The following is a 12,417-nucleotide window of genomic DNA, read 5'->3' as shown; positions in this document are numbered from 1 at the left end:
ACAAAGTGTGGGCAAGTCTCCTCAAGACCATGGTTGTTGGTTTGGTTGGGTGTTTGGTTTCTTTTGGATTGATTTTTTTTTGGTGGTTGTTGCTGTTGCTTTTTTTGGTTGGTTGGTTTTTTTCAGTTTGGTTTGCCTTTTTTTAATGTTGGTTGGTTCGTTTGTGCTGGTTGAGATTTGCTCTTTTCGGACGGGAGGGAGAAGTGCCAATACAATCAAAGGCTCCTCCAACACTAATGCATTCACTGGCAGTACATCGGATGGGTCCCTACCTGTGACTGCACGTTGGCTCCAACCTGGGCCCCTTGGTAAGAATCCCCATTGAGAGACTGCACGCTCATGAACAAATCTCCAGAGTTTGACATGTTAAAAGAACTGGAAGAACCTGGAAAGGAAAGAGTGAGGCACCTGAATCACAGAAAGGAAAAAGATCCACCCCATGACTCTCAGCCAAGAGGAAGGAACAACATGCAAAGCAACCACAAAAACAAAACACACAGTCAGGTTAGTAGTATGAAGAACAGAGCAAGCGAAAAAAAAAAAAAAAGGGATGCACTCTTGAGGTTATTCAAAGCCACATGTTGTTACAGCTCAATGCCAAGAACATTCTTCAACAGCTCCTCAGCTGGAGGAAGGATTCTTCATGCTCTGGACCGAGAAAAATAAAACCCAGCCTGGAGGACTCAGACAGCTCTTTCCCTTCTTTTCAGGGCATCAAAATCCTTCAGGCAGCTTTGAAAATCTTGGTTGTTGAAGGTGTCCACCCGGCAGACTGCACTGGAGAACAGAATTACCCAGACAAGGCTCACTATTGAAAGCAGAAGCCTTGGCCCACACCACTGCTGTTTCTGAGAAGCTCAGATCAGGGTGGGTAAGTCTGCACCGGGCTGCTCTCTGCAGGGTGAGCACATCCAGACACCATCCAATTCCACGGCCAGAGCTCCTGCTGAGCCACAGGGAGCTCTGCATGGGAGCAGTGCGTGGGGTTGGCCTTCAGGACATCAGGAACCCATCACTGGTGGGAACTGCAGTGCACCAGGAGTGAAGGCTCGGAAAAACGTGAAGGCACCTGGGCTAGACTCCCAGCACCCATCAGGTTGTCAAGTGTCTTTCATCGTGATGGGTCATGAGAGAACGCAAGGGTGCCACAGCCCTCCTGGGCCAGCTGCCCCAGGAGAACGAGCTCTGTAAGCCAATTCCCCACCGCATGCACCAGTCGCCAACGTTACGCTAAAAAATGATAACGGTGAAGACAACTGGGTGGGATCAGGAAAAAATAAAAACCACAGATGAAAAGAAAAAAAAAATAATCCCGCCTTTGCAGAAACAAGGCTTTCTGCTTCCAGCTTCAAGATATCTGAGCACCTCCTCAAAACTACTGAACGGGACAAATAAACCCATCATGTAACTGGAAGGCGGGGGAGGAGGGAAGGGGGTTAAAAATAAATAAAAAGGTTTTATGGGATTATTTCAGAATTTATCGTGCAGATCAGCGCGTTAAGTGTGAGACAGCTCAACGTGCAAGGTTTGGTTATATACATGACGTTAGCCTTGGAAAGGAGAGACTTCAGGGGCCCAGGTCAGCTATGCTTTCAGCTCCAACCCCAAATACACTGACATCATCTCCACTGCCTCTTCCAACCTGGAAGACTGGCAACCACAGTCCTGGTGGAGTTGCCCAACTATGGCTCATGCGTACGCTCTGAGAAACACCTGGCGATCCCCCTCCCTTTGCTGGAGAGGGAGGAAACACTGTGGACTGAGCCCAGCTCTGCCCTAGAGGTGGACTGAGAAGGATCCTCTGAAGGAAGCCACCTCCAAGAAAGATCAAGGAGTAGGTGGGAGGTCTACGCTGAAGACTTCACATTCACTAAACTCTCTGTAGCTCATTGCAACTGGCTCTTTTGTCAGGTGCTGGCAATTCTCAGAACCGAAGGAAAGCAGAAACACCACTGCTAGATACAATGCCCAAGACAGTCAGGAGACTCGTCTTGAGCACAGTGAGTCTTGGATCGGGACCCTCCCACCAGTGCCTGAAAAGAGGAGAGCCAAGAATAGCTCATTGTCTGTGCTCACTGTCAACCCTGCCCAACCTGTTCCAGAGAGCAATCCCACCGTGCTGCATAAAATAACCCGGACTAGTCAGAAGGCAGCTGTAACCATCACCTCTTCTGTTCAGCTGGCAAAGGGCTCCTGTCACTTTTCCGACCTCTCAGGTTACTTGCCATTTTAAAGGCAAAAAACCTAGGGAAAGGAGCCGCCAACCCGAGGATTGCCCACCCTGACACTGCTCAACTTTAACCATGAAGATGGGCACTTTTCACATACACAAAGACATCTTCTGCTGGGTTTTCTGAATGACCACTTTGGCCACCGACATAAAAGCACAAGGCAGTAATGTGGCTTCGCTCTCCTGCCATGGCTGAGGACCAAGGGGTTTTGCAGCTACTGTTCATAAGAATCACAAAATACTCTCCTGTTCTTTTAAGGTGAGCAGAAACCTTTGAGATCACAAAAATCATCAGTGGCAGAGCTGAGGACTCGGGAATCCCTGAGCACCTGATAAGGCAACGCTATCGCTCCAGCAGAGCAACATTTCATCCCACCTTCCCCTACCAAAAGAAACTTGTAACAGTAATAACAAATAAAAATGTCATAAACTTAACCTATATTTTATTGAAACTTAACAAACCTGGCCCTAAAACTAAGACCGGGAGGGAGGAAATAAAAATAAACAAATAGCCACAAACTCCAGATCTGAAGAGCGCCGGTGCCTTAGAAATCATGAGGAGCGGTGGAGATGTCACTTACAAGATATACGCTGCTATTGGCACGGGGTATTTTTACAATATATGTGCATATCTAAATGGTAAATATGTCTTGCCGCTGATGTGGATACAAAGATAAATATGCGCATATCAATGGCCCCGCATGTATGGATGCATTTGTATCAGAGCTGTAATTGCAGAGAGCCCTTTACGCTGCCGCTCTGCTGCTTCAGCACCCCGCTGTCTACGTGCTAGCCATGTATGAAAATTACCATGGCCCAAAGTCTCAGAGACACAACTAAGAGGGGCTGATGCACTGGGATGGGAGAAGGGGCAGGAACGTGAAGAGCCCTGAAAATCAAGACTCTGGTATCCTCCATGGAGACAAGATCTGAGAATACAAGTCAAAACCTTCCATTAGAAGAGGCTTCATCATAAATCTAACCTGTCCCTCTGAAGGCTTCACTGTGAACACACCAAAGGTTTTCAGTGGCCATAATCTGATCTGCGGCTCCTCAGGAACTGAGAGGCAACAACCATCTTTGAACTTGTGAACCCAGGAGGAAAGGGGTCTTATCTTGGCATGGAAGTCCCTTGATGCTGTTGTGTGCAGGCAAAAAAAAAAGAACCACACCAGAAAACCCAACACTTTTCATGACTTGTAGCCATGTAGAACAGTGGTTCACCTTCAGTATCCAAACATCTTATCAAACCCAAGACCTATAACCACCACTCCTTAGTGTCGAGTTTTTATCAGGGCATCAATGGCTTCAGAGAATGGTGGAAATGTTTAAACAAGCTACAGCACTCAGATCTTGCCACTAGGTGAAAGTCTACATCAAAACAATGCCCACAGTGAGATCTATTCCACCTCTTAACATTTCTGATGAGCCAAATCCACCTCAAGTTTGCTTCCAATTCAAAAATCTTCACAGGCTTGACTGCTGGTATTTCTTGCATCACTTCTCCAGCTCTTCAGACAGCTTCTTCTACAGCTTCTCTAATGTCTTATCTAATGTTTTGACAGTCTCCACTTCCACCTCAGATTTTCCAGGACCTCTACACCAGAAAACCCAACACTTTTCATGACTTGTAGCCATGTAGAACAGTGGTTCACCTTCAGTATCCAAACATCTTATCAAACCCAAGACCTATAACCACCACTCCTTAGTGTCGAGTCTTTATCAGGGCATCAATGGCTTCAGAGAATGGTGGAAATGTTTAAACAAGCTACAGCACTCAGATCTTGCCACTAGGTGAAAGTCTACATCAAAACAATGCCCACAGTGAGATCTATTCCACCTCTTAACATTTCTGATGAGCCAAATCCACCTCAAGTTTGCTTCCAATTCAAAAATCTTCACAGGCTTGACTGCTGGTATTTCTTGCATCACTTCTCCAGCTCTTCAGACAGCTTCTTCTACAGCTTCTCTAATGTCTTATCTAATGTTTCGACAGTCTCCACTTCCACCTCAGATTTTCCAGGACCTCTAACTGGTCCTTTTCTCTAAAGCATCTGACAATTCAAATGGCATCAAGAATAAATAAGCAAGGTAATGGTGCTCGTGGGAGTTGAAACCTAGCCATCCTCATCTGCTGCCCCTCATTTCACCTACCACCAATGAGACAGAGATCCAACATACTGAACCACTGAAGTTGACTTTGGTCATGTATACAAGACAATTGAAGTCAACGGCAATGACATACATGCATTCAAAGCACAGGGATCTACCCATCCTGTAACTTTTCCATGTGTTTCTCCCATGGCCAAAGATGAGGGAAGAACTTGATAGACCATGTAGCTCCTTAGTTGGACAAAGCCACCAAGTTTGATAGCAGGTCTAAAAGCCTGGGATGACCCAGCAAAACATTTGTTCTTTTTCACTTGCCAACCAACACTCCAGACAGTGAGACCATGATCAGAACAGGGTCTCTGCTTAAGCAGGATCCTCTCCAGTGCTGCACTCTGGACAAATGACTGCCACACACGGAGGAAGGCAAAGGAGAGATACAACAGTCAGGCCTGTGCCTGATGAAGTACAATTCCAGAGAGCATGATCCCCTCCATCAGCACGTTATCAAATAGATTTTTACAAAATAAAAGGGTGAACAGGGAAAAAAAAAACAGTTTGGGTCAATTTTGTCTGCTCCGCATGGAGGATTTCACTGGATGTCATCACCTGTGTGTGGCCCTTGAGGACTCTGGTTGGCAAAAGGGTCTGTCCACATAAAATAGCTTTCATTTGCCATGTGGTTTTTGTGCTGAGATTGTCCAGGCAATCAAAGTGAGGATGGGGAGTTGTTAGCCCAAATGAGCCAGACATCTCAGCTTACTCGAACATCTGGCTGATATAAGCCCAACTGCGCGTATTCAGGATGAAAAGGTGTTTGACATTCAGGCCTGGGTGACTGAGGATGGGGGACCCTGCTTTGAACGTGCCAGATGGCTAGACAGATGCAATCCTTGCCCTTGTCAATGTGTGGCCAATCTCTTTGACTGACTGTAGCCATTCACCGATCTCCGGTAACGTAGGCATCAATGCAGAGAACAGATGGGCCTGCGTAGCCACAGCAGAAATGAATTTAGCTCGTGTCCCAGGTCCCATCGCATCCGGTTCCACCTCCTCTTCCAACAGCATTGCCCTCCAGGGACTAAATTGCTGGTTGCTTCTTTCTCATGACCTGTCCTCTGCCTACTCTCCTTCCTTCTACATGTCCTACCATGCATTTAAACCAACAGATCCTAAAAACTCCCTGCAAATCCAGCCTTTGTTCAGGCTCCTTCCTCACCAAAGTCTCAGCCAATGGTCTGAAAACAGAAAAAGTCCACGGTGTAAAAGGAGAGACATCATCCATCCTAGACTTTCATCTCTTTGCCCACTTTGATGCTCCTCCCAGGGCAATTCAGCACATCCAGGTAGCTCATGGCCCTTGACACCTTCCTCCAAATCTTTCACAGATACGTTATTTCAGACCTAGTGTGTACAGGTGTGCTTCTTGCTGCTAGCACCTCCAGAACAACCTGAAGCAGAGGTCACCAACTTCCTATATCCTCAGGTGATGTCCTTGCCCCACAGTGTGACAATGCAGAGATGCTTGACTGAGCTGTTACATCCACATGGCTCAGCTGGGGAGATCTCAACCTAGGATGCCACTGTTGGAGATAAAATCCTGAGGCCCTTCCAGTTATCTTCTCAAGAGAGGACTACAAGGACATCCAAAACTGCTATTTCTGCAAGCTGACCCAGAGACTACTGTGGTGCTGACAGTGGGGCTTCCCTGCTGCTCTGCCACTGCTGCAGCGTACAGAGAGGGTGGTGGGATCTGGGTCAGGTTAGAAACACTTCTAGAAGAAGGATCTCAATGGCCCACAAGCTCCCCTTGCACTGACACGCTGCGTTAGCACCGCAGCCACATGAGGCACGTGAAAAGAGGTCGATGTTTCTGGAGTGCAGACAAGTGAGTCAGAAAGAGGACCCAGGAGCTCAAGTCTTACACGTTAATAACAAGACTGTTTGTCCTTCCTTGAAAGCGCAGTGTTATCCAGGGATTATCTTAGCTGTTTACTGCAGGGTACCAGCCAATTTATCTTCAAAACAGCTGTGTTACTGCCCGTGGGGAAGGCAAAGAAGCAGCCTTGCACGGGAGCACTATTTAACTGGGCAGGCACTGGGTAAATACTTATTCCACAACGTGTGGGCCAGATCCAAACCCATTTAAGCAATTTGAAGCCCTTCCCTTGCTATTCGAGATCTTTGGATCTGACTCCAGTTGGAAAAAGAGGAAAAGAAGGAAAGCTATCTTTTTTCAGTCCAAGCTGATGTGGACTGGAGGACAGCATCACAGGTACTTCCCTCCACACAGGCAACTGTGCTCTCTATCCTCCAACTTTTTCTACAGGGGGGTTTTAATGTCAAGAGACTCCGCCTGATCAGGTATTCTGAGTGCACTGTTTGGAAAGGATGACATTTTTAAAAATGCAGTTAAATCTTCAGGAGTTAAAACAATGGAAGGCAAAGGAAAAAGAAGAAAAAAACCCAAAAGAATCAAACAAAATTCCTGCAAATCATCTGTCCCTGCAGAACTCTGCCGCGTCCACCTGAGCCCTCTGAGCACCTCAGCTGAGCCAGAGCAGGCATCACAGCTCGCTCACTGGCAACCCCGGGCAAGGAGAAGGTGGGAGAGATGCCTCCCAGTAGTATTTCTGACCTGCAACATCTCTGCTCTGGGTGGCTCTGGGAGGCAGACCCTTAGCCAGTAACACGTCCCCTGGTAATTAAGAGGTTGTGTGCAGGGACTTCTCTCCACTACCCAACTGAATAAGCTTTCTGCTTCTGTGCAAGCTATCTACATGAGTCCCTACAAGGTGTGGATGAGCTCCCCAGCACAGAGCGATCAACCACTGCTTACCATGCTAGCTTGCAGGTCACAGACTGCCTTTGCCTTCCTGCTATGGGGCTGTTTTGAGAGATCAGCCAGAGAACCACACCACTGGTTTCTCCCCTTGTTTGACCCTTGGCTCTCCACTTTCCACTCAAATCTAGGGGAGCTTTTGGGTACTATTCCTTTCATACCTGTCACAGGCAGGGTTGCACTCACTATAGAAGCACATCCTGATAGCAACCAGCATTTGCATGGTGTACCACTGGTGGTCTACTTAACATCCAGCTTCTCCTGCTGTCCACCACCCTCTTTGCTCCCCCACCACTTCCTTTCTCTTAGCAGCCTACCTGACAACAGCAAGCACCATGCCACAGTGAAAGGGCACCATGAGCAGAAACTGAGCTCAAAGGCACAAGGGTGGCACATTCCCACTCTCCCTCCCACCCCTAAAAGGAAAACAGGCACACAAATATTTGCATGGATAACGAAGTACATGGCACCCATTGACATTCGCTTTTTTTAAAGAAATCCCCATTTTCAATCGCTCTTGGGAGCAGAGCATAACCAGCTGACCGCAGTCTGGGATCATTTTTGGGTCGGTCATCATTGTGGCAGGCACCACGCATGAACTAGGCATCATTCTCTAGCAGAGGAGTTGAAATCTGGGCAAAGTGCTCTGTGCCTTTGACCCTCAAAACAAACAAATGGAAACCACAGCAAATGGGAAGGAAAGGGGAAAAGGGAAGGGAACGACCCATGGATTTCCTTGGATCGCGCTGACACAAAGGGAAAATGAAATCCACACAGGGCACACTCTTGCAGGTGATCCAGACACTGTCATGTAAGCAATCAAAGGTAACCACAACAGAAAGAAAATCAAAGGATAAAAATCTATTCAAAGCAATCCCCAAAGTGGCATGAGTTAGGACACCCCAGAAATGCTGGGGTATGTCCATTAGGGCCACTCATGCTTTCAGCCCCACTGAAACAGAACCATTATGCAAGGACTTTTTTTTCAATTGCTTTTTCCCCCCGAAGTGCAAGCAATCCCAGCAATCTTTTTTTCAGACAATTTTTCTGGTTTTGTGTTTACCATCCATGCATAGAACACCCAACGCGGCACCGTCAGTCACAAGGTCTGATCACATCACTTTTCCAACAAAAAACAGAAAGGGAAAGAGGAAGAGAACAAAAAAAAAAGAAAAGAAAAGAGAAAAGAAAAAAGAGGGAGGGAGGGAAAGTAAAGAAAGTACCCCAGACAAAACAACCCCCAAAACCAAACCCATCTCTTTTTTTTTTAAATAAAGACCATGAAAGTGAGCCATCCAAAACAAGGAAACTAAAATTGAGATAACCAAAAGGAGAAAACAAGAGAGAGATTAGAAGAAGGGGAAGAAACGAAGGAAAAAACGAACACTAATGACCCAAAATAAAAAAAAAACCAAAAACTAACCAGCTGAATTGGGAGTTGAGGGTGAGTTAGCCTGGCTTCCATGGGCTGACACATTGGTAGCCGTGACAGCCGTTTTGGCAGCATAAATATTGGCTTCCTCTTGAAATTTACCTATGTTCTTCTTGTACCGGATTCTCTTATTTCCAAACCAGTTTGATACCTAGAGTGAGTTTAAGAGAAGACAAAGACGTTAACGTTTCAGCTCTGGTAAATGCAGCTGGGTGAGGAAGCTGGATTAGTTCAAATTAAACAATGCAATATTCTTCTCCCCCACACCCTCCTGTTTTCCTAGTTGTGCAAGGCAGCACCTTCTACCTGTGTGTCCCACACCAAGCCCAGGAAAGGTGGTGGGACCCCCTTGGGAGGGTTGGGTTTGTGTGGATGTGTCTGGCTCCTCTACGGTTGGGACATCTACTATGGGGATGCTCCACAGGAACCACTAGACCCACCCCACAAAAACATCAGATGGGTTTAATAAACAACTGAGAAAGTCAAAGTGACTCTGAAATTACACAATCTGAAAATGACTATATGTCATTTTAGAACTTCTTATTTGCCTCCTCCTTGGTGTCTCTTTGACAGGGACAGACGCTCGATTCCCAGATGCCCCTTCTCCTCCCTTTGGAGGAGCCAGTGTGGCTTTCAGGGAAAATGAATTTACACCAAATGAATTTACTCGGGCCTGGCTGACAAACAAAATTGCCTTGCTATCACTGAAACTTTGCTTTTGATCCACCTGAGTGAAATCACTCCAAAAGGCCAGAAGTGGGTGCTCTGCATCCAGCTGAACTTGACTTTGTATGGTTTAGCATGAGCCACAAGATAAACCAGGAGCTTTGGGGGAAGGCTGGAGAGGCAGCCCGGGGCTCATCGTAAGACCTAACTTTGGTGCTGAGGAACAAGTGTACCCTTTGGAAAGGGAGAGGAGATGTTTCCACTGTGTTTTCCCAGAGACTGCTATGGGGCTGTTGTGTCTAAGTGCCTAGAAGTGTGTTGAATGAGTGGGTTTGTTTTTAAAAAAAATAAAACAACGGGCTGAACTTCTTCACAAGTCACAGGGGTGGCTGAAAATGATGGGCCCAGTGTCTGGATAAATACCCCAAAGTTTGCAGATCAGAGGTTCAGCACAGCAATAGGAAACTCTGAAATCTGTGAAATCGGGCTGTGATATCCAACAAGAATGCTTCTCCAGGGAAAACATCAGGGTGCCACCATGAACCCAGTGTTCACAAAATCCCACTCAGTAGCCTGCTGAGAATAAACTTCTTCACTTGTGGGCACTGTGTTGCAGTAAACAATTCAGAAAAGATGTAGGAAATATTCAGCCGAGAGTTTGGGAAGCAGCTCTCAGCTTCTTCTTTGACAGCCCTGAACACAGAGAATCAGGGGAATGTCTTCCTGCATGCAGGTATATGGACAGAAGACAACTTCCAGCTGCTATTGACCTTGCTTGAGAAAGCTCATCAGGATGAAAAGGATGGGCAAATGCCAGAGGATGTTGCAACTCTCCCAAAAGAGCTCCAACATTCTCGTGCTTGCTGGTGAGCAAGTATATCAGTGCTCCCTCTTCCAAATGGATTGTCCAAGCACCAAGACACAGAAGACAATACTGGACGTTCATTCTGTGAAGCTCATGATTTTTTCCTCATCTTAGGGAACTGTTTTGGCTTGGGTGTTGATAACTGAAAGCTATATGCTTTTTTACTCCTATCATGCTTTCTGTCTGCAGCATTCCTAGAGCAGTCAGCAGCTTCTACACAGAAGGAGCTTCATCCACCAATTTACTTGCTACTGAACTGCAGGTATCCAATCCTGCGCTGCTGCAGAGCAGGAAAAAGAAAATGTAACCTCCAGAGACTCCTGGGAGGCAAAGGGTAGTAACTCAGATCAGTGCCCAACCAGATCTGGGAGTGAACATTTCAATGGCACTGGGAGCAGGTGCTATTTGTAGGAGCTCCATTCCACTTCTTGGTCTGGCTTTCTCATTAATGACAATGTGTTCCTCCATGATCTTCTCTCTTGGCCATCTCTCTACAACAGCTCTTCTGGCTTCAAATGCTGGAACTGGTGGGTGAACTCTGGCTGCCACATGGAAGGAAGTGGGGATAAACAGCCACCACAATTGATCTTCGTCTTAAAAGTTGTAAAGCAAAGAACCTGCCTACCCCGGTCAGCCTTTGAATTCAGGTGGACTCTGCTTGTGACTTGCACAGATTCATGCTGTGAATTATTCACATTCACTTAGCCTCAGCAAAAACAGAGACTTGGATGTGTGTCTGTTTCTACCTTCTTTGGACGAAGAAGGGAAGGAGATTGTGGAGTCAGGCACAAAGCAGCCTGGATACAGCACGGTCAAAAAATATCCTAAGAGCAGCATTTCTCCTGGGCGTTTTCTCTTTGCAAGGGAGAAGTTGTAAGTGTGAACAGATGAATTAAAAGTGAGAGGGGAAGCACCAGCACAGCTGTAGTTTTACTTAAGCCAATATGTGCTGTCTCTCGTAGGTAACTCTGGGCAGAACCAACGTTTGGGTCTTCTGACCCAGGGGAAGCAACTGGAGTCACTCAGCAGGCATTCAACACAGTGACGACACCTACCCTTGGATGCTGTTGCTCCTGCTGAAGGCAGACATGCTCTCACAAGGACACCAGATGCTACCGCTGTCTTCAGTTTACTCAAGCGACGAACAGGCATGTGCCTGGGGCTGGGAAGCAGCCCAAGATGGGGAATGGAATGAGAGCCTAGAGGGAGCACTAAGCTCACACAAGGACAAGACTACCACAGGCCACATGGACTGGCTTTCAATCACACAGCTTGCTCCAAAGAGAAAGGAAACAAAGAAGGCCAGGCCTGAGCAATGTACAGTTGAACACTTCAAGGACTGACTGCACTCCTCACAAATCCCAGCAGCTCCCAGGTCATAGCTATAGACTCCAGGAACTAGGTGGCTGCCTAAAATGTATGGAAATAATTAAATTTGTCTTTATTGACCACCCTTCTTTGAGGGATAAGCAAGTCAGGTAGATGTCATGTTCCACAGCACAAGAGTAATGACAGAGAAACGACCCTGAGAAAGCCCACTCTCCTTGAGCACAAACTATAACCTCTCTGACCCAAACCCTTCCCACCAGGACCTTGTCCGTTCTACCTTATCAAGCAAAATCTGCACAAGTCTTCCTACTGCATTTGAATCCCTTGGCTTGAAGAATGGACTTTCAGCTCAAATGAGCTTTTCTTGTAAGCCAGCTCAGCACTAATCCCCCTTTGCTTTTGTGGGACATAGTTTCAGCTCAAATGAGCTTTTCTTGTAAGCCAGCTCAGCATTAATCTCTTTGCTTTTGTGGGTCATACCACATCATTTCTGTGCTGTTATCACCTCGGCTGCACACACAGCCATCGCTCCATGAAGTCTTCATCCCTTCTAAATCCTCTCCCAAACTCTCCTTCTCCATCCACGGCTTCAAACTGCACTTCTGCCATCTGCTCTCCCATCCACTTACAGTAACTTGCGCTAAATTCATTTAGTAATTAAACGCTCAACACTGGGACATGACTGACTTGACTGAGGTCCAGAGCACCCTTCACCACAGTAGGGTAGCCATCTTTGCTGTGCTTCTGAGCTCTCTCACCTGTGAGACTGTGATGCCGCATTTCTTGGCTAGCTCTTCTTTGGCTTCCTCACTAGGGTAAGGGTTGCTGAGATGGGAATAGAAATACTCATTCAGGATTTCCGTAGCCTGCTTGTTGAAGTTTCGTCTCTTCCGCCTTAGCATGAAGAAAGAAGGGGAAATAGAAGGAAAAGGAAAGGGAGTCAG

At 46.7% G+C, this 12,417-nt stretch overlaps 1 protein-coding gene across 4 annotated transcripts in view; it reads right to left on the bottom strand.

The window, feature by feature from the left end:
* The window catches only part of PBX1 (pre-B-cell leukemia homeobox 1), a 187,912-nt gene that overhangs the window by 40,757 nt on the left and 134,738 nt on the right, over window positions 1–12,417 (bottom strand). For 2 of the 4 annotated variants that reach the window (XM_014943483.1, XM_014943479.1), the window contains exons 5-7: window positions 12,232–12,367; window positions 8,605–8,764; window positions 273–385 (exon numbers count right to left, since the gene is read on the bottom strand). In XM_014943483.1, the coding sequence (XP_014798969.1) occupies window positions 273–385; window positions 8,605–8,764; window positions 12,232–12,367 (409 nt within the window). The remainder of the gene's footprint in view (window positions 1–272; window positions 386–8,604; window positions 8,765–12,231; window positions 12,368–12,417) is intronic. The other 2 variants (XM_014943482.1, XM_014943480.1) reach the window with 1 other exon arrangement.

Source organism: Calidris pugnax, unplaced genomic scaffold, assembly GCF_001431845.1.
Source record: "Calidris pugnax isolate Ruff unplaced genomic scaffold, ASM143184v1 scaffold63, whole genome shotgun sequence".
NCBI classification, from domain to species: domain Eukaryota; kingdom Metazoa; phylum Chordata; class Aves; order Charadriiformes; family Scolopacidae; genus Calidris; species Calidris pugnax.
Note: the sequence above shows the minus strand (reverse complement) of the source record. Positions and strands in the feature narration are given on the sequence as shown.